This window comes from Polyodon spathula, chromosome 12 (genome assembly GCF_017654505.1).
Source record: "Polyodon spathula isolate WHYD16114869_AA chromosome 12, ASM1765450v1, whole genome shotgun sequence".
Lineage (NCBI taxonomy): Eukaryota > Metazoa > Chordata > Actinopteri > Acipenseriformes > Polyodontidae > Polyodon > Polyodon spathula.
The window spans coordinates 38285223-38308748 of NC_054545.1; the positions used below are offsets into that span (position 1 = coordinate 38285223).

General features: G+C 37.5%; 1 protein-coding gene across 1 annotated transcript; it reads left to right on the forward strand.

Moving 5' to 3' along the window:
• Positions 1–4554: 4554 nt before the first annotated feature.
• LOC121323900 (pituitary homeobox 1-like) lies at positions 4555–22990 on the forward strand. Its single transcript, XM_041265225.1, has 4 exons — positions 4555–4650; positions 17518–17667; positions 19277–19482; positions 21077–22990. Exons 2-4 carry the CDS (start codon positions 17523–17525, stop codon positions 21593–21595), a joined length of 870 nt encoding a protein of 289 aa, XP_041121159.1. The 5' UTR covers positions 4555–4650; positions 17518–17522; the 3' UTR covers positions 21596–22990.
• The last annotated feature ends 536 nt before the right edge of the window (positions 22991–23526 follow it).

The following is a 23526-nucleotide window of genomic DNA, read 5'->3' on the forward strand; positions in this document are numbered from 1 at the left end:
ATTTGAAAACTGCTACATATACTGATTGCTGTGCCAGCTATGACACACATATGATTTATAGATTATACAGTATGATAATATCCTACTGACAGAGGTAATACAATGTTTTTGGTGTGAAAAACAAATCATATCGTGTTAAAACAAACACCTACTTTTTAAATGGAAGGACAGTAAACAAGATGTAAGGAGTTTCACCCTCTATCTGTTTGAAAATGGATATTAGTCCCTAAAATGACCGCAGGGTTAGGGTTAGTAGTGTCAGTGTTAGGGTCGGGGTTAGGGCTCTGTGTAGTAGTGTTAGGGTCAGGGTCAGGGTCAGGGTCAGGGTAAGGGTTAGTGCTGTGCACAGTAGGGTCAGGGTCAGGGTTAGAGCTGTTCACAGTAGGGTAAGGGTTAGGGTTAAGTTCAGGATCAGGGTTAGGGCTGTTCACATTATTGTCAGGGTAAGGGTTAGGGATATGCACAGTAGGGTCCGGGTTATTGCCAGGGTTAGGGTTGTGCACAGCAGGGTAAGGGTTAGGGCTGTAAACAGTAGAGTCAGGGTCAGAGTTATGGCTGTGCACAGAAGGGCAAGGGTTAGGGCTGTGCACAGTAGGGTTGGGTCAGGGTTATGCTTAGGGATGTGCACAGTAGGGTTATGGACATGGTTAGGTTCAGGGCTCTGCACAGTAGTGTTAGGGTCAGGATCAGGGTTAGGGTTAGGGCTCTGCGCAGTAGTGTTAGGTTCAGAGTCAAGGTTATGGTTAGGGTCAGGGTCAGTGCTCTGTGCAGTAGTTAGGGTCTGGGTTAGGGTCAGGGTTAGGGCTGTGCACAGTAGTGTAGGATAAGGGTCAAGGCTCTGCACAGTGGTGTTACGGTCAGGGTCAGGGTCAGGGTTAGGGTTCTGAGCAGTAGTGTAGGGTCAGGAGGTCAAGTTTTCTTCATCTGAGGTGCAGGTATTTATTTTTGCTGTACAACCATGAAAGTGCTCTATTGAATTGAAGCTGGATCTGTTGTTGTGTGCCTTCTTCAAAAAAGCCCTGACCCCCCACTCCCAACATCTTCACAATGTCTCCCATAATAACCCAACCTCCTCTTCTTACTGTATTCAACTGGAAAAAAAACAGCACAATCATATTCATTTCAAAAAGAAAAGGTGGAGTTTGAGGCATAACTACCAGATGAGACACCACCACACCCTCACGCAGAAACAGACTGCGAAGTAAAGACTGGGTTATTACTGGCAGGTATACAGGCTTTGTCCTCGGCTCACTGCACACCAGCGACCCCTGTAGTCTGGCTGGGCGCCTGCGGGCTTGCCTGTTAGCTGCCAGGGAGCTGCATTGTCCTCCTATGCTGTAGCTCCTGGGTGGCTGCATGGTGAATTTGCAGTGTGTAAAGAAGCAGAGGACAGCATGTGTTCATCTTCGCCGCTCCCGAGGCAGCGCAGGGGTGGTATCGGTGAGCTGAGCCTAAATAATAATTGGGCATTTCAAATTGGGAGAAAAATAACAAAAATAAAAAAAAAAAAAAAAAAAAACCCAAAAAATAAAAAAACACATAGACTGCTGAGTGGGACCTAAATTGCTACTCCAGATACTGAAGATGTGATTGCTCTCTGGTGTTAACCCTTACACTGCCAGCATATCTTTCCCAGGCTTCCTGAGTGTCACTTCACCTTTTCCCAGACCTCAGCCAGATATGCAGGTGTGCCAGTTTACAGATAACTTTTATATACAGTGCTAGGATATTAAAATACAGGATAATATCTGAAACGAAGAGCAACAGTCCTTACCTGAAGCTCACAGTGCAACAATGTTAATGACCAGACCCTTACTGTGTTTCAATTGATTGTGTTTGTGCTTCAGTAGTGTAGTAAAGAACTAAAGAAGCACAACTCCTGCTTGCATGATGAAAACCGCTGCGCAGTTCCTTTGATCCAATCCAGCATGGAAGAACTCTCTAATCACACGTGTGTAAAATCACTTTCAACACGTGTTCTATAACATGGGCCTGGATCTGTATTGCCTGAATTAATACATGTTTGGCAATGGTACTAATGCATTGGCTTTCTAGAAGAAGGATGATGGCGTTTCCCCAAAGAGGTAGTGCATTTGGAATTCATTTGTACCCAAAGTGTAATTGCCCTTGGACAGGATGAGGGTTAATCTCCACTGAGATCCACTGGAGGAAAGAATCCTGATAATCAGACAAGCCTGGGAGTTTCACCTGAAGCACTCATTCAAATTAAATTGCCTTGGAGGCACACCTCCACTTCAGATATCTATAGTAGAAATCCATATTCCAAAATAAACATCTCTGCACCATTACTTTAGTGAGCCTGGCAGATTCACAAACACACAAGGACAAGGATTTATAAATCATATTCTATCCATTAGCTTGCATTCGTGTGTTTTGATTAGTTCATTTTTTAAGTTCATGAATGTTCTTTTTATATTTGTTAGCATCCCACTGACCCAATATCTAGGATCTACACCTATCTTCTTATTTTACTTCAGACTGGCAATGGCTTTCTCTAGTCGTGTGTATGCTTCAGCAGTAATGTAGTGACACATGGGCCAGCACTCCAACAACAGCAATCTACTAAATAAGCAGAGAATGCACTTCACTTTTCAACGGCTTGGCTTTGAAAAGTAATTAATTTTGACTTGTGTAACCTTCTGGCTTCGACGTCAGGTCATTTGTGCTGTGAGGCAAAGTGCAAGAAGGCAGTTTTACTATTGTAAAACCTGTACAGAACCACCTGCGTCTCTTTTTAATGAACATCCTGACACCACTGTCATTACAATTCCAAACACACGTGAGAAACCGAAGACGTGTTATTAACATAGATCAGATACATTTCTACTGCACCTCTTACAAACAGAATAAACTAAAGGCAGCGTGGCTCTGTGTGTATCTGCAGCACTGCATTACACTTACAGAGTTCAGGTCTCAGGTACCAACTTGGTTCCTCTGGTTTTTAAGGTAAATCAATCCGTGAGTTGGAAATATTCGGATCGAATACTGTGCACCTCCGTTTAAAAATTCAAATATTACCAATCCGGATCTATGTGGCGGCATCCATCGCAGTCACCACAGCGTAGATCATTTGAATAGACTCCGGTTTATTATTACAGTACAAATGAAGAGCCTGCCATGTAAATAAATACATGGTGCTTTAAATGCACGGTTACAGCAATACAATATCAGTGGGGATTATTAAAATCGTTTTACACTACCTCAGACTCACAAAAAAAAATAAAAAATAAACACGCAAGCGTTAGCAAAATGAACAGTATGAAGTATATAAATACTTCATATAAGTGGGAAGAACGATGCAATACAGATTTCTGAAATTATCTTTGCATATAACGCAATGTCCTGTCCTATATAATTCACAGGGGTAACGGCTTGCCCCAATCCTTGATTGAGCTCCGTGATCCCTTCAGATCCATGTAGAATATTCTGAGATGTTACTGCTCTGTTCGACATATCATTTTACACAATACGGAGATATTAAAATATACATCAACAGAGCTCATAATGAAGGGTCTGTATTCACTTCTTGTGCTTGTTTCATTATTATTATTATTATTATTATTATTATTATTATTATTATTATTATTATTAATAAAAAAATAATTAATAATAATAATAATAATAATAATAATAATAATAATAATAATATTTGTATTATTATTATTATTATTATTATTATTATTATTATTATTATTACTATTACTACTACTTTATGCATGACACGTGTCTTCATACATGCAGATTTTCAGGCTGTTTTTGATCACCATGCACACTTATTATAAAAAGTAGTCATGCAGTTTACGTTTTACCATCAGCCTCGGCTATAGACTACATGGGAAAGATAAAGTTCCAATGTGTAGATCGATCTTGCTGTAAAAACAGCCTATGAAAACTCTTCTGAATGTTAGACTCACTGTGTGCCATTTACTCAAAACAGCAGAACAAAGATATCACACCAAAGATATTGTACAGCCTCCCCTTTTATTTTTTAACAAGGCACATACCGAGGACTCAAATCCGATAGAAATGAATGCATGTATATGGAAAAGGCAAAGCGGTAAACAAACCGTTGTTATAAACAAGCTGTCTTTCAAACTCTGTAATAGATCATTCTACAAAGTTAGATTTCATAAGAAAACTATGCCTAATATTTGGGCAACTTCTAGTGTTCAATCATTTAGGATATGGAACTGATGAAACGAAATATGTATTTTAAAAGCAGTCACATATAAAGCCAATACTTATATTCGTACCAGTGACCGGATCATTTAAAATAAAATGCTGGTACCTAAATATTATCTGTGCAACCTGCCAATAATAACCAATCAATCGGCACGCTTTACGAGTCTTTCCGTTCGTGTCAATAAAGCATTTGATTGTATTTTGTATCACTTTTTTGTATAACCGTGAACTCTGTCTAAGCGGACAGCTAGAACACCACTGTCTACCGCACCGACAGGACGACAGAAGGGTTTCGTGACGTCATCCGAGCGCTGGCGAAGCCTCTGGAGGACAGTAAACCCAGAGCAACACAGACCGAATCTAGTACAGCACCCTGCCTTTCTGCCTGCCACTGGATCTATCACAGCCTGCATGGCACTTTGATTCAACTGTGTAGGAAACAAACCGGTAAGTCTGCAGTGTTTAGCATTTTAATAAAGTGACAGTAGAAACCGGTCGGGTGCATTGCGATATTAACCGACAAGAGCGCTCGATTACATGGGAACTGCCTGTTTTAATACCGGCTATTTAATATGGAAATGCTTCCTACTGTTTTTTTGTTTGTTTGTTTTTTGTTTTGTTTTGTTTAGTTTTTTTACCTATCGTGTCTTCTTCTTGTCTTCTGTTATAGTAATATTATACACGGCTACTGTGTTTTGTAAAATGAAATCAATGCATAATGTTTTATGTGTTTTGCTAATTTAGTAAAACATATAGTTTGCATAATGGCAAAAAGCACACGCACGTTGATAAAAGCTTTTTGACCCTGCAAAAACTTTAAATATAGAAGTTAATTATATTACTTAAATAAATACATCGATGTGGAATTCAACTCACTACATAATGCAGTTATTCGTTGCAGTTACAGTATTTAGTTTTCAGTGAAAAGGTTATCACACAAAACATTGACAGCAAATCCATTTCAAATTACTAATGGTAACGTTGGTCCGGCTGGCTCTAAAGCCTGGGCGCTCTTAGGCGTCTTTGACATATATTTACATCATGTATGAAATCTACAGTCTCTGCGTCTCGTCAAGGCTGCAGCTATGTGAAAAATATAGAATTCCAGAGGGTGAACCTGGGGAAAAAAGTGTAGATCTGTGTCCAACATAATTAATGTTCTATCGTCGGTCTCATTATTGCCAATAATATATCCTTTTACTTAGTAAATAGTAACATAACATAAAGCACTTTAGCCTGCACTGTTTACACTTCGTCTTTACACAGGACAGCAGGCTAGGCTTCATAAGGGGACTGGGTGTATGTTTTATATCCTGTGGTTATGGGCGGATGGGGTTTACTTTATATAACCCTCAAAACATCAGAGAAGCTAATTGTAGAAATAGATATAGGCTACTGTAGAATATATAATGTCCAATTAATGTCAGCTATAGAAGCCCACAGAAAACGGGGTTCCCTTATCAGAGGTTGCTGCGGTATTGTGTCTTCATTTAAGAGTCGATCAGATCAAAACACAATCTCAGTACATGCTTACTCTGCACGATTTGCTGTTAGCATACAGTAAGACAAGCAAACAGTTCCCGGAGATAAGAGACCGATAGATAGATCAAAACTTTCTAGTCAAAAGTTGCTTGCAAACTCTTGGCGAAATATCGTTGTTTTTTTTTTTTTTTTTTTTTTTTTTGGTTGTTTTTTTTTCTACACTTGACTTTAATCCGACGGCAGAATCCGTGTTCTGTACCCCACCTGAGTGTGTTTTTTAATATTTTAATTAGAAGATGCAGATGTAACAAATCCTCTACTAAATTCATTGTTAACAATTACAAGTGTATTATTACTATTATTATTATTATTATTATTATTATTATTATTATTATTATTATAGCAATAAGAATATTATTATTATTATTATAAGATTATTTATCGTCACCATAATAGCATGGTAGTATCGTAACAATAAAATGTTTTTTAAATAATTGTACACATATATATATATATATATATATATATAATATATATATTATATATATATATATATATATATATATATATATATATATATATATATAAAACTATACATTATTATTGATCCTATACGCTATAACCAGAAATATTATACAACTCATTTTAAACACATCTTAGTGTTTCTTTAATTTGTTCGAGAAAAAAAAAAGAAAAAAACATCAGCCAACAAGTGTCACCAAAATACCCCAAAATACCCAAAATACTCAAAGTACTCATTACACAGCGCGAATAGAAAGTACGTGTAAATGTGTTGACTCTGAAAATGCGCAGCCAGACTTTAACCTGTCAGTATGAGGGTTCTTAAACCTACAATTTAATGTTTACATTCAAAGTCATCATTTGTTTCTTTTTATTTTAGGGTAAAGAAATGCACACTAAACGCTTTCATTTTCATTTTGTTCATTCTTTAAACCCTTGCCTTGATGATCTTGAGGTCAATTCTGAGAATTTGGAGAGCTGAAGGAATTGAAACAAAATGAAGACGAAAGGCTGTGTGGTTGGCTCAGGCCATGTTACGTGTGTGTCGTTTGTAAGGATTTTAATATGTGTGTTTATTTAAATGACAGGCGTGGAACCGGGTAAGGAATGTCCCAAATGTATTCGTGATTCGTGAAGCATTGAATTAGCTTTAATTTTCATTTTATGGTTCCTGGGTAAGCGATTGAGCACCTCTGCTTTAAAGCCACAAGCCAAGCATGCCAAGCATGCGTCATCTGCAGTTTAAGAGGCGGTGGGAAGCTTTGTGCTCTACATGTTATTGAAAAATGATATTGGTTAACTTAGAGCACGATTTAACATTGTGTATTATATATTATTATATATATATATATATATATATATATATATATAATATTATATAGATATATATCTGCTCCAATATATCTCAATATAGTCATAGTATTAATGTCGCTAGCAAGGATCATAGTCCCACATAGAATAATAGAACGAGTGTTATTTGGTGGAAGAAAGTTCGCTCATGATCTATGGTAAATGTATCTAGATGTAGCTGATGTACGGACATTATAATGAATTGGAAACTGTATAACGTAATAGTCAAACATATTTGCTATACACGTAAAGTACACACATCACAAAAGCATTAGACTCATTCACTTTCATGGCGCTTGGTTTGAAATAGGTCCAAATTGGTCAGGACGCAATTGACATGAATATCGTAAGGAAATCCGGAGGAACTTGATCAAAGAGTAGCGCACGGAATACGGAATACACCAGACATGCTACGACCCTCGGGCCCAATATTATATATATATATATATATATATATATATATATAGAGAGAGAGAGAGAGAGAGAGAGAGAGAGAGAGAGAGAGAGAGAGAGAGAGAGAGAGAGAGAGAGAGAGAGAGAGACAGACAGATAGACAGAGAGATAGATAGATAGATAGATACACACGCGTGAGAATGAATCTGTATACTCAGCACAAACTGATGACACAGAGCTCTAGAAACCGATTTCAATCATTAGCAATTAACCTGTCCCACGAGCTCTGTACAATCCCAACGTGTTTCATTAGTGGGGCCTATTTAATTAGGCGTTGTTGGTACATTATGTGTGTGTGTGTGTCTGTTTTTTTTTTTTTTTTTTTTTTTTTTTAATAAGCCTGTTACTCTTCAAAAATTGATTTGCTTATATAAGACCAGACATGACTTTTATTTTATTCGTTTATTTATTGTAGTTCCAACACACACACACACACACACACACACACACACACACACACACACGAAAAACTAATATTTAATTATTAGCCAAGCATTCACGGATTGAGAATATACTTAAAGATGCACATTCGTTTATAATCGATCGCATAACCTTGATGTTTAACTTTGTATACATTTCATTTACAGTTTAAATTGTCAAAGTCATATAGAGAAAAAGTCGCTGTGAATCGAGCTTGTGTCAGTAGGAACAGCATATGAAATGTACTTTGATATGGGCCGAAATAAAACGCTTTGTTTTGCGTGTGGCACGTTATAGGAGTACGGCTTGAAAGGACTTGGATAGTACCTTCCGTCACTGCAAACAGCAATATGTGTTACATTGTGTCACTGCAAACAGCAATATGTGTTACATTGTGTCACTGCAAACAGCAATATGTGTTACATTGTGTCACTGCAAACAGCAATATGTGTTACATTGTGTCACTGCAAACAGCAATATGTGTTACATTGTGTCACTGCAAACAGCAATATGTGTTACATTGTGTCACTGCAAACAGCTGTATGTGTTACATTGTGTCACTGCAAACAGCAATATGTGTTACATTGTGTCACTGCAAACAGCAATATGTGTTACATTGTGTCACTGCAAACAGCAATATGTGTTACATTGTGTCACTGCAAACAGCAATATGTGTTACATTGTGTCACTGCAAACAGCAATATGTGTTACATTGTGTCACTGCAAACAGCAATATGTGTTACATTGTGTCACTGCAACAGCAATATGTGTTACATTGTGTCACTGCAAACAGCAATATGTGTTACATTGTGTCACTGCAAACAGCAATATGTGTTACAATGTGTCACTGCAAACAGCTGTATGTGTTACATTGCCGTTGGGAATACACATGTAACAGTGGTCTGCCTGCAATTAATACTAAATGTGTATTATATTCATTTTACACCCACCCAAAGACTGCCATCAGATCTCTGATTATTTTTTAAATAATAAAAACTACGATGGAGCTCTCTCTCTCTCTGTGGGCGTGAATCTTAAAGTGTCTCGCTCGGGCCGTTGTTTTATTCATTATTATCACCGAGTCCTGACTATCTCTGAGCTCCCCTCATTAACGCACGATTAAATATTGATAAATGCGAAGTGTCTCCTCTCTGGCCGACCAGTCCTAAATGTACTGTGTTATTAAAACTGTTAAAGCTACAGCTAACATTAATGCTGTCTAGCTGGGACGACTTAAAAAACTTTAGCTAAAGGCTTTTGAAGACAACCCTCACATTAAACTCCTATTATAGAAAGACTCTAGCGTGAAGGAAAGATGAGCTGAGTTTGCTTGTGCAGCCTGGAGCCGGTTAATCGCGCATTTATATTTCCAGTACTTTGCCGCAGTCATTACTGCGAGTGCCCAGGATTTACACATTAAACCACAGTAACATATTTACAGTGAGTTACTGTATAGGCTATGTTATTTGTACTTTTATTATTAAAGTAATGCATGCTGCCGTACCGGTAAAAAAATGTAAAAAAAAACAAAACAAAACAAAAAAAAAACAGATGTTCTTTATTTAGGCCATCAAAATGCAAACAATGATGATCAATCTTGCTTTTAGTGTTTACCTTCACGTGTTATTTTTTGCTTGTTTGATTGCACGTTCACGTGCTATTTTTTGCTTGTTTGATAGCACGTTCAGGTGCTATTTTTTGCTTGTTTCATTGCACGTTGACGTGCTATTTTTTGCTTGTTTCATTGCACGTTCACGTGCTATTTTTTGCTTGTTTCATTGCACGTTCACGTGCTATTTTTTGCTTGTTTCATTGCACGTTCACGTGCTATTTTTTGCTTGTTTCATTGCACGTTCACGTGCTATTTTTTGCTTGTTTCATTGCACGTTCACGTGCTATTTTTTGCTTGTTTCATTGCACGTTCACGTGCTATTTTTTGCTTGTTTCATTGCACGTTCACGTGCTATTTTTTGCTTGTTTCATTGCGCTTGCTATTTCTATCGTTATTTTTTTTTACTACAGTTCAACACATTGATTCTCATTTGTTGTTTTGAAAATTCTATTTTGCAATTTGTTTTTTAAATATGGTCACAGTCATTGTTTTCATGATTCAATTTTACTTAATTTGCTCATTGAATTGAGAAATCAGCATTGTCATTCAAAAAGCAGTGGAGCACACTTCCAACTGCAGAGCGCTGGGATAAAAAGCAATGGAGCACACTTCTAATTATCATATTAAACAAAGACAATTCTTGTATGTTTTTTCTTATTATATAGGCTCTCACTATGGTTACTTTTTACTACTATGGATTAGGCTGTTGTCATATTTTATGTTGTTAGAAATGTGCTCTGGAATTATTAACAGTTAATACAAGGTGTGCTCGAGATTCGGAGCCAGCTGCCCAACATTTTGATATGTTATACATATTTTTCTCAAGGGAGCCTGTGTTTGAATCAAAACATTGGAGTTATTCATAGATTTTTGATGGCATGACAACTACTTGTTATTGTTTATATTCAAATCCATGATTTATTCTTACATTATGCAATGGTGTTCTATATATTGTGACATCGTTTTACATATATCTTTAAATCTGTATTAATTCTAATTAACATTATTTTACATAAACTTTATTTATATTATGATGCAATGCTGGCTCTGAGGATCAGCCTTGATTTGACCTCCCCAGCGCATCAGCATGCATAACTTTTGAATGAATTTTGTTTATTTATTTATTTATTTATTTATTTATGTATTTATTTGTTTGTTTGTTTGTTTGTTTGTTTAAATGTTCTATATTTATTGGAATTATTTTTTCACAGGCTATTTCATAAACAACATTGCTATTTTTACAGTAGGTATTAGTTTTTAGTGGATATGTGTTGTTCTTATGTTTAATTATATTTTTACTCTTGTCCATACATTTACACACTTTACATGTACTAGTGCAAGTATTTGTAGAACTTGTTCTGTAAATTATTCTTTTATGTTTACTATGAACTAAAATAGCACCTAAATTAGCTTCTCCTTTGAATGCTACAACTGGGGCCTTAAGAAATACTTTTTTCAATTATGTAGAATCCGTAAGTGTTTCCAAACTATCTTAGAAATATTAGGCAAAAGTTTAGAGTAAGTCATTACCAATGGGACTCTTTTGTCCTTTGTATCTCTATTTTTATAATCTAGTAGATCATCCCTTTTCAGTTTATCCACTTTTCTTAACTCTGTCTCTCTAATTCTTTCTTTGTATCCTCTTTTTTAAGATTTGTTTTTAATACAAGTCATTCTTTTACATAGTCGCTTTCTTTAGAGCATATTCTCTGTATTCTTATTCCTAGCCCCTTTGGGATTGCCCTTTTAGTGTGTATTGGATGTGCAGAGGACATGTGTAAATACTGGTGCATAGGGTTACAGAAGAGGTCAGTCTCAAGTGAACCTTCTCCAAGTTTTATTATGGTATCTAAAAATTATATTTATTTTACTGTCCATCGAAGGTCTACCTTAATATTGCTGTGTATTTCATTAACCATTTTATGAAACTGGAAAAGAGATTCTTCTCTATATGTCCAAACCCCAGAAATGTAATCTACAAGCCGAATATATTCTAAAGGTTCCCTATACGATTTTCTAAGTGATTGTTCTTCTCATTTCCTCATGAATGTACTGGCAAAAATGCATTCCTAATTTAGATTCTATTCCTGTGCCATCGTTTTGTTTGTAATTCTTATCAACAAATGTAACTAAATGTTTTCTAAAACTACGTTGATCGTGTTCAGCATGTCTGCTGTGGGTATTGATTTATCTAGTCTATTATCTAGTGCTTTTTGACAAGCTTCTAAAGTTTCTTTACGAGGGACACTTGGGGACAAGGATTTTACATCCATGCAAAATAAAATTGCATTCTCTGGAAGGTTCTCTGATTCTGTTAAATGCAAATTAAATCATTTAGGACTTTTGTCTTTTCAACAGAAAATTGAACTTGGTTTTTGACACGAAACCCCACAGAAAGTAGTGAATAGGATATTTACTTAATGCTGCATTGTGTGGCACTCGGAGTTACACGGGACTCCTGAAGCCTTACAAAGCGCGAAACCCGGTCACTAAAGGAACTTGGTTATTCTTGAAATGTATTACTAAATGTCCGAAGTAGAGCGTTATCAAGTTTAATTCGGCCATTTGCCGTTTAGGATAAAGGTCGACATTTACCAGTAAATCTTAAGATTTTCCAATATTGTGATTACAGTAACATAATATATCAGGCTTGATTGTAGAACAGGATCTGGGTCCATTCCCCACACTGATGTGAGGCACGCATGATGGTACAAATATCACTGATGCAACAGAAAACTTTTCCAAATGCTGGTCTGAGCGAGACAGCGCCTGTCTGTGTGATTTATTCTAACCCACAATTAGTGTATTGTTGGAAAAATGAGCCAGTCAGCCGTGTTATTATGCACACGTACTTTAGTTTAAATATACACGGTGGTACTCTAGTAAATAACAACACTGAAACACCTATAGCATCTGTCCTTGGTTGCAAAGTAGAAAGTCCTCGAAAGTAGAGCCCGTTCTCCAGTGAACTCGCTGGTGCAGCTCTCTGCTCAAACCCCCCGTCTCTATATAGGGCGCGGTGTACAGTATATGACCCAGCAGTCTCCCTAAATAAGATCAGGATTTAAGCTTCTTCATAGTTGGCATTCATTCTGAATTGTTCAGATGTAACTGTGCCCTGATATTTGTCTCACGTTTTAAACATAAGAAGGAGGAGAGGCGTTTCGGTTAAAGTTTCGTGGATTTGTTGCCCAATTCACAAAATCTGGGCACGGAATCGCGTAATCATGAACAATAACACGAAACAGCTGTTCCAGACAGTTGAAGTTGCCACAGAGAGGCCCTGTGTTTTGTACAAGTGTATTCTTGATTGAAATGGTTTACATAAATAATTCATTTCACAAGCTCTGTTAGTCTTCCACATGACGCGTCCAGTCTCTTATAAGCCTCATTAATAGAGACAAGTCAAACATGTCAAACACTATCACCTAGTCAACTAAAGCGTTTCCTTGACATACAAAGAATCGTGACGGGAGAGTAGTCGTATTATTGGCGCGATTATTCTCAAAGAGATCCGCCGAGCATGTACCCGGGTCGCTTCTTTGAGAAGCTATCCCTACACGACTTATTGGACAGGCCGTTTTCTTTGTGCCTGGTTTGGGTGTATGTTAGATGCAGCGTATCGCTAGACCTAACTGCATGTTATATTCAGCAAGTGACATCTTGTCTCGGGTTTCTGAAGAATGCTATCGTTACCCCAGGTGTATGACACAACCCACATCAAACTGACTTGTGGTGGTAGCACTTCAAAAATAATAAATAAAGTGCTGTACTATATAGCCTTCAAAAATGTCACCCAAGACGAAAACGTTTGGCCGCTCCCCAAGGCAAAGGTTACTGGACCAAAATACACGACTACGATTATCTATTACAGCTAATAATAATAATAATAATAATAATAATAATAATAATAATAAATGGTGGCGCGCACTGGACTGCACAATGTGCTAGATCAGCATGTTAGCAAACAGCCCAATACAAGCTCAAGCATCTTGCGAGAGAAATCATATCAGTGAACAAATGAGTAACCAATAGAAAACAAACAGATACATGAATGGATGAATGAATGAATGATACAGGGTGAACGTTGGTATAGTCTTTACTATTGTAAATACGGAGGGGGGAGGGGGTGTTGAGGTAATAATATGCTTCAGCCAAAGGCAACAGATGAGGATTTATCAGCTTTAGAGTGCCAGAACACATAAAGCCTCATTAATGACCTACAATAGAAAAGTGGATTGGAGTCGGGCTTTCCTCTCTCAGCGCAGTAAATCGCCGAAACAGTGAAGCCATAGTAACGCGCTCCCAGGGCCGGCAATCTATTAATTGCAAGAATTAAGGACGTGGTATAAACAGAGCTGTGCTGTCATAACAGTTTGCTAATAGCAGCGTCACTATTTCATTTTAGAAACAGGAAACAAACTGGCTCGTATGGCTCGATTTGCTACCCCCCCCCCCCCCCCCCCCCCCCCCCCCCCCCCCCCCCCCCCCAATTCTGTGTTCTGGAGCGAAGCCGTTTCAGAGACCTTTCCCATCCGTGTCCACCCCTTTACTGCAGCTTCTCTTTCCTGTAGGTGTTTTTCATTTAGTATTGTACACAGTTTACTTCTGTACGATAAACTGAACAGCCCTGCTATGAGAAGTGTCTGAAAAGATATTTAGCGTGGAGAGGATCGGATTGGTAGAAATACCGAGCCTGTAGCTATTTTCAGTATTTCATGCATACTATTTTTTAAAGTCACTGGAATATGTGATATTCTATGCTTTGAGTGAAGGCGTACCTAGCGTGCGCTAAACTAAACTTGCAAACAAGAACGTCTCAACGCACCTGTGTTAAAGACAGGCTTTGTAAAAATCGAAATATTCATTTTGTATGTTTGGTTTTTTTTGTTAATTGAATGCATTCATTGTTTAAAGTGCATGTACAGTTAGAGTAGACTATTGTATGTTGATAATGATGTTTTTTTCTCATAATCACTAGAGAAAAATACGAGAATGAACTCCATTTCTTTGTAACATAGCGAGTCATTCGACTGCAAATCATTAGTAAACCATTAAAACAGGCTAATGATTTATTTCAGAAACAAACACGAGGACGTGTTTATACAACAATTAATGCGTGTTGCTTTCAAAGAATTATAGATTCTGTTTCACTGTGTGTTTTTTTTTATTTTATCGCTATCAGAAATTGTAATTTTAATTCGTTATGCTTATATAGGTAATAAAGTCAAATTAAGTTCCACAATGTTGGTGGCCCGTGATGATTATTCACGTAACACAACGTAAAAAAAAAAAATCTTGAAATGTGTCAATTAAATATATTATAGGAAATGTCAAAGGTAACGGCACTTCAATTTGAAATCGAGGACTATGAGAGTAAACAACAATACCACACTTAGGTACCTCCCGCGAGTGAATCTGAAAGGCCACTGTGATGAAACATGTGCACAAATTTGTAGTTGTGTTTGGGCTATGGTTTGTGGATTCTGTGTAGCCCAGGATCAGTTGTTGATACATGAGAATAACAAAGCAATTACAGAAACCGTATCCCTAAATTATGAAGGATTGCGAGGAGAACATTTCAATAGTGACAGATTTAATGGAAGAGATAGGCTGGTCACGCATTCATCTTTAAAAAAGGACCTCAATAGGGAAAACGGGTCACTCGACTATTTTATAGCAGTCAGTGTTTAAATTGAAGACATTCTTGGTTTTCATTACATATCCATTCAGAGTGTGTCACAACTAACATTGGTATATAAGAGCAATAGAGAGAGGAGTCCGCCAGCGCCTGTCCTTCCCGTAAAGGCGTCGAAGCAGCTATTAGACTGTATTGTAATTGAGTAGCCAAAACTGGGACCATCTCATTATTGATTTAATAAAGAATGGAACATTTACTACATGACTGTAATGTTCGAATGAGCCTCTTTGAAGTATTTAACCCAACCGATATCTCGTTTCAATGACTCTGTCGGCTACAAGACCCCATGAGAGCTGTTATGATGCACTGTGAACAAACACGAAACAGCGCACTCGCAGTGGTGTTTATCAGAGAAATAGACAGGTACCAAGAATAGTCGTATTGCTGTAAAGCGAAATCGTTCTGCGAGACCAGGAGATATCCGCATTTTTGCTATAGGCCAGCAATTGTGGTATAATTATTAACACTGAGAGCTTAATTCGTGTGCATGTGTTGTAGCACGTGCTTCAATAGTTCATTGCGACTATTCTTCCATTGCAGATTGATAGGTTGCTTGTGTTTGGATGTCGATTCCTGTCGTACCTCGCAATAAAGCAACACCATTGTTTAGATGTGTGCATTTTTAATTATTGCGCGCTACATAACTGAATTTCAGAGGCGTAAAAGACGTAAATGACAGTAAAAAGGGTTTCATTACAAAAAACTAAAACCAAGAAATAATTTTAAAATGTTACAGTACGTATTGATAATTGAAAAAATACTATAGATAGATAGATAGATAGATAGATAGATAGATAGATAGATAAAAAAAATAAAGCATTTAAATTACGCAATCAAAAGCAGCTGCATTTACAACCAAATCTTGAAACAAACAAATTCAATTAAGGGCAGTAAAACACACCCCGCTTAAAACGGCTCTCTTTTTTCTGTTTTAATCCCACTCTTTAGGATTTACTCGAGTTCTCTTTTCCTGGTTTCAGGGCTCAAGCAATACAATACAACTGTGGCGCACACATATCGCAGAACAGTGGCGCTGGAACAATGGAACAGCAATCCTATAGTTCCAGCGCCCCTGCCGCAGATCGCAATGAAGGAACTCACATTAGTTTTATACAGATCTCTGCTCTCCAAATGGTATATTGTGACAGTAACCCCAGAAAGTCGCTGTCCTACTCTCCCAAAGCCCTGGGTCCCCCTTCTTGAGCGCACGAAGACCCGCCTGTGATCAGGAGCACACGTATATTACACTGGCGTGCCAGACTCCACCCAATTGTAAAAACACACGAGTGCGCATGCAATAATTAATCATTACCAACTGACCCCCTCTGCATAGAAAAGTGCAACTTTACGAATAACCAGCATGTTGAAATATCTACGAGTGGCAGGTGATATTCACAATGAAGATGCAGGTTCAGCAATCCTGGACTGCTGTTACCTGTCGTACTAAACTGTTGCACTCATGCGCCTGTGAGTACTAACCACTTTTGTTTTGTTGCTGTTTGCTAGAGCAAATTAACTATACATATTTTATTAATAGTGAAACCTACTGCTGGTATTTGTTGGTTTGCCTGGCTGATTACAGAATGAATTACTGACAGCAATCCCTCTGTGACGATTGCATGTTGCATTTGTTACTGACTGTTAGTACTGATGGTGGGTACTGGGTGCAAGTCAGCTTAGCAGGAATAGACTATATTGAGATATAAAGAAACATTAATGCTATTTTCTATCTCGCCCCATTACAGCACGATTCGCATATCCAGTTGTATACTGTGTGTGTTTCTTGAGTGTTTTGTGTTCGTGCGTGTGCGCCCCCAGTTGCCCGTAGCTCTTCAGACAGTCTTCATAAACATGCACAGTTCTTCAAACCCGTAAAGCGACCGTGACATTACGCTCCATAGAGACTCGCCCGAATAGGCTCCTGTTGCTGAAGCCCGATTAGACCGAGCTTGTCATGTGGGTGGGGACCTTGAAGCAGTTGGGGAGGATTTCTACTTAAAATAGGAGGAACTCGAGGACAGACACTTCAACTCCAACAGGGTTATTTCCTTCCCTTGAGTGAAAACAGAAACGCACATACTGTCTTTCCTCTGTGTGATCGTAGTAGAGCTAGGGGAAACCTCTCAGAACCGAAGCAGCAGCGTTTTAAAAACAACTTACATTTAACCATGACTTCTGAGCCAGGACTTGGTGGCATACGGATTCTTTAAGCTGCTGGAACCCCGGGTGCCCAGTTGAATCGTCCTGTAGTTAATAGCATTGATTTGTTTTGAAGGTCGGATGAATTTGGACAGGATACCCGAAGCCGTGAGACCCCCGCCTGCACGCGACATGGCCTCCACCTTTCACCTGCCGAGATCGTCAGACAACGCTCGAGAGCCCGTAGAGAATTCGAGCAGCGAGTCGTCAGACACTGAGATCGCAGGTAAGCAAAAACGTCACCTTTTTAAGATGTGAAGTTGCCGAAAGCACTTTTTATTTCTGTAAATGTTGCTGCTTTTTTTTTTAATAAAAAAAATGTGACAGAAAAATAAATAAATAAGTAAAAGTAATGTAAAAAATGTGTCTGCGCTGAAGTGGATTTGCCGTTTACTAATCTGCTATGATAGCTGCAGTTCTGGGAACAAGAAAAGACGGCATTTTGGCTATAGCGCTTACCACAAATGAATCTGTGTTACAACTGACAGTATCTTGTATATACATGCATTTGTGAATCAAAGAAGAACTTAATCAGGAAACCATATTTAATTGCCGAGCACATTGTAGGCCCAGCAGATTATAAAGAACGTGGCTTCTCAGTGCCGAGTGCTTTTGCACCGTACATTTTAAATTCAACAGCTAACCTGGTTTATTAAAAACGGCAAATACAACAGCTGCTAAACATCGTGTCACTTATTTCAATGGAACAATAATTCCCGTGTAGCCTATAAGTGCCGTGTGTTCCTTTTGTTTACACTGCTGTTTGAACTGGCTAATAGAAAGCTTTTTTTGTTCTCTTGGTAAATCATTTTGCTGTGTTCCACTATACGCGATTTAAATTCAGAAGGCATTTTTAAATCAATAGGCCAGCAGAGACCTTGGGAGCAGTCTTACTGCGCGCTAAGTTTTCTACTTTCAGGGTACAAAATTACAACTAAAACAAACCCGCTCTCTAGCCGTGCAACACGACATTTGTGCAATAGTTTTTGTTAAAGTTAAATAGTATAGCGTAACAGTCAAACAACCACATACTGCAACATGACAGAAATCAAACCAAGGTACAAACACACTTCTGTCAAATTGTATATTTTCTTTCAGACAGATGCGACTTTAGAAATCACGTGATTTATTTGTGTTGTACATATATAGTGACTCAAAATACTGTATGCCAGGAAAATACGGATCCACGAATAATTATCACCTGAATAAGGAAATAGTTGCATTTTTTTAAACGAAATTAACCACATTTCAGTGGAGTACACAGTCAAACTAAAGGAATATTCTTCTGGGGTTATTGTCATTTCTAAAGTCCAATCCTTGCAGGATATAGGCCATGCGAAATTGTAAAAATGCATTTTGTAAAATGTTATGTGTGTTTATTTATTTCTTAGGAGACGATAGATAGATAGATAGATAGATAGATAGATAGATAGATAGATGTTACATTAAAAGAGATTGGTAAAATTCGCATCACCAGGCCTTCCCTAAGAATGTTGTTAAAAATGTACTTAAAACAAAGAACTCAACTAAACTCTAGTCACTGCTTCATATTTTTTGTATTTGTGTTATTCAGATGGCCTATAACCCAATTGTGCCAGAGTTAAAAATACATTATTATTTTCAAGTACAGGAGCACAAGAACCGAAACGCTAGCCTATATATTTTACAGCAAATATACATTTATCAGAAGGTAGAATTAAATAAACGGTGTCAACAAAGCATAGCCACGATTTAAAACAGTATGAATAATAAATAAATAAATAAATAAATAAATAAATAAATAATGCACGTAATTGAAATAATGCTGTATTTATTTGGTATTATTCCTTTTGCAGAAAAAGATAGGAGCGCAGAACACAGAAGTGACGACGGGAATGTGGAGGAGCCCAACAAGAAGAAGAAGCAGCGGAGACAGAGGACACACTTCACCAGCCAGCAGCTTCAAGAGCTGGAGTCCACGTTCCAGAGGAACCGTTACCCCGACATGAGTACGCGGGAGGAGATCGCGGTCTGGACCAACCTCACCGAGGCCAGGGTTCGGGTAAGAGGCGACACACTGTGCTTTTCCACTAAAGCTAAGAAAGCTAGGCATAACAATACGGATTATTTAGTACATTTTCTCCAAAAAAATCTGCCATTCAGATCAATTGTGTATTTCATCATTAGCTTGTGCTGTGTTACAAAATGCATCTCACTATATACATTGTATGGTTATCGATTAAGGTACAGCACTGAGATACAGTTCTGTATGACTTCCATACAATGACGTCTTGCGCAGTATAGTATAGTATGTTAGCACCAGTGAATATATTATATAATGTAAGCCTATTGCCTTCACAGAAAATGGCTCCTTTTTATTATACTGTAATTTGATTCACTAGAATGCGCCAATATAAACATTTTTGTGTCAAAGAAAATAAATGTATAATATATTATGGATGTAGCTTGTTGAGAAAAACATTTAACAGTAGAGAGGATGCATACGTACAGCTAAAACAGGACACTAAACTATGAATCTGAAAGTGCTTTGAAGTCTTCTGCACGGACATGAAAATGGCTTGTACAAAGCCTATAGCAAATAGATTTACAATTACGAAAGTTTGTTTCAGTTTAAAAACCATAGCAGTAGATAAGTGCAAATTTACCGCAAAGCTATGAATATTTTTTTAAATATTATAAACTCACTAGGTACCCACCTAACAAATGGTTTTAACCCACATTTGATATCCACTGTATAGTTTATGCTACTCCATTAAACGTATTGGAATGTTAAATTAATCTGTACTCTAAATAAAGGTATTTTGCGGTAGACAGCAAATCATTCAGTAATATGGGTTTTAAAATGTACAGCACAGGAAAATAAAATTACAAAACGCATTACATTTTATTAAAAAAAACGCTTTGCATTTTATTTTTTAAAAAATGCATAATTTACGACCTATGCTTTGCAAGTTGAGTGTAATGTTGTCTACAAAATAATACGGAAAGAGCACCGGAAATTCTACAATTCGTTATCATAGGCTAGTGTACGTGTTTCATTACTGGTTTCTTGAAACGTCATCAAATATTTGATTGCATTGTGTTATGTTATGTTTATTGCAGTTATATTGCGTCGAGTGAGGATATTTTCTGAGATTATTATTATTATTATTATTATTATTATTATTATTATTATTATATACTATATTAAACATATATTAGTTATGTTTCAATAAAATATGAATATTCCTATTAAAAAATATGTCAATCATTGTAGTTATGAGAAAATATATAAAACCGAATTCTATTGCCAGATACACCTTTTAACCAGATCGATAGTGTGCATGTGTGTGAGCTGGAATTATTTCTGCAATGTTTTCATTAATTTCACCAGATCGATAGTGTGCATGTGTGTGAGCTGGAATTATTTCTGTAATGTTTTCATTAATTTCACCAGATCGATAGTGTGCATGTGTGTGAGCTGGAATTATTTCTGTAATGTTTTCATTAATTTCACCATATCTTTAGTGTACAGGTGTTCAAGCTGGAATTATTTCTGTAATGTTTTCATTAATTTCACCAGATCCTTAGTGTACAGGTTTTCAAGCTGGAATTATTTCTGTAATGTTGTCGTTCTTGTTTAAATGTCCTTACAGGTCTGGTTTAAGAACCGCCGAGCGAAGTGGAGGAAGAGGGAACGCAACCAACAGATGGACTTGTGTAAAAACAGCTACCTTCCGCAGTTCAGCGGGCTCATGCAGCCCTACGAAGACATGTACCCAACCTACACCTACAACAACTGGGCAAACAAGGGCCTGACACCGGCTCCTCTGTCCACGAAAAACTTCACTTTCTTCAACTCCATGAGCCCGCTGTCCTCCCAGTCCATGTTCTCAGCCCCCAGCTCAATCACCTCCATGGCTATGCCGTCCGGCATGGGCCACAGCGCAGTGCCGGGCATGCCGACCTCTAATCTGAATAACAATATCAACTCTGCAATGTCTTCGTCCGCCTGCCACTATGCGCCGCCGGGTTCACCATACAGCGTGTACAGAGACACGTGTAACTCCAGTCTGGCCAGCCTGAGACTGAAATCGAAACAACACCCCTCTTTCGGATACAGCGGACTGCAGAGCCCCGGCGCCAGTCTCAATGCATGCCAGTATAACAGCTGACGGACTGGCTGCGATGGTTGCTGGCGTTTGGCAAATATATGGACCAGGTCATCGCGCAAAAGACAACTAAACTGGAAAACTGCATTAGTTGCAACGTTTTTTTTTATTTTTTAAAATGGATTACGCGGGTTGTACGTGTTTACCTATAAACTTGCACCGCAGTTTTTTAAATGTCCTTTTTTTTTCTTTTTTTTTTTTTTTTTTTTTTGGACTAGTGGTGGAAGACTTTATAAATGTAAAAATAATAATAAAAAATAAATTGTAAAATTATACTAGGACCAGAAAAAGCAGATCTAAGCCCCCGATACGTTTCGTGTGTGTGTTTGTTTGTGTGTGTTTATGGTGTTTATGATAAAAGTTGAGGACTATTCAGTGAGTTTGATGTTGGTTTGGGGGAAATTACAAGACACGTGCGATATTAAAGAAGAAATGGGTGTTTTATTGTTGGTAAAAAAAAAGTACGAGCTATGATTTCTAGATACACTTATGCTGTTACCTTTAGTTACTGTGTTTTGGTAATATTAGAAAGTGCTGGAAATGCATGATACTGTGTTTAACAGATAAAAGAAAAACAGAAGGCTTAAATTGTATACTTTTTGTCTAGCATATTGGTTTCCAAAGAAAAGGTAACTAGAAAGAGCCTGTGTTATTTGAGTGAGCAGGTGTTCACAATATTTGAACTGATCCCTGCGAGTGCACTTTGTACGCAGGAGCTGCAGAGGGAGGTGAATTTAATGGTTTTCTTCAGGAGCTGCAGAGGGAGGTGAATGTAATGGTTATTTGTCATTGTGCACACTTACCATTCGAATAAATACTCACAGCCCGCTATAATGTTCGTTAATCTCTCTTCAATATGTATGCAATCTTGTAATACAGGCTACAGGGAAAGACAATGGGGGTGTCATTTGTATTTACATTATATCTCCTTCCCGTTTACAAATACAGGTTTTTTTTATTTTATTTTACCAGGAACACAATAAATACATCTGTAGGCTTTAGCTTGTTCCGGGCATGCAGCCCTATTGGCGCTATTTGCCCTATACTCTAGGCTGGCTAATACTGAACCACGTGCAAGCTCCGAATCAACACAAGAAGAAAGCAGAGACAATTAAACTGCAGTCTACAAGCTGTATGGGGTCTACTCAAACATCACCTATCACTGTTCAAATAAACCTGCAACATCATTTTCAGTTGCTCTTCCCCTTCTAATAAACGACTTATTTTTTCTGCGGGGACGTTACAAAAAAGGAGGATTCCGACCATACCCGCCTTAGCCAGAAAGTGGATTTTTTGTTTTGTTTTAAATACAGAGATTGGGTTTCAGTTGGCTAGGACTAAGAAACGGGTTTTAGAGGCCATTGAAAGACAACAAACCGCGGAGTCCGCGTTTGTCAGACCTGGTGAAAACGTCCTCTACTACGTGAAACTCAATAAGTAAAATAAAGTTTTATTTAGCAAAATATATATATATATATATATATATATATATATATATATATATATATATCAAGATAATATAAGATATTATATAATTTAAATAATACACAACTATAAACAAAATCAGGGTCTGCATTCATTTAAGATGTATTTTGTTCTGCAGCGTGCGTGCGAGTTTGTTTTTAAGTGTTGCAATATGCATTTTAATAGGATTTGCAGCATCAAATTCCTCAGATAATGGGAATTATTCGTTTTGAGACGAACTCATCTATAATACAATAAGTTGTTTTACTGTTTTTCCCCCTGTTTTTACTGCCTGGGCTCCTCCCTGTTTTTTTTTTTTTTTATATTCTATTCTATAGAATATATTTTAAAAGGAAACGCATTTAGTGTATAGCGATATATCTGCCTGTTTGACGGGGGTGTGCTTGGGGGCATTAAAACACATTGAAAAACAATCCATTATTCATGCTCTGTTTGTTTTCCCGTCAGAA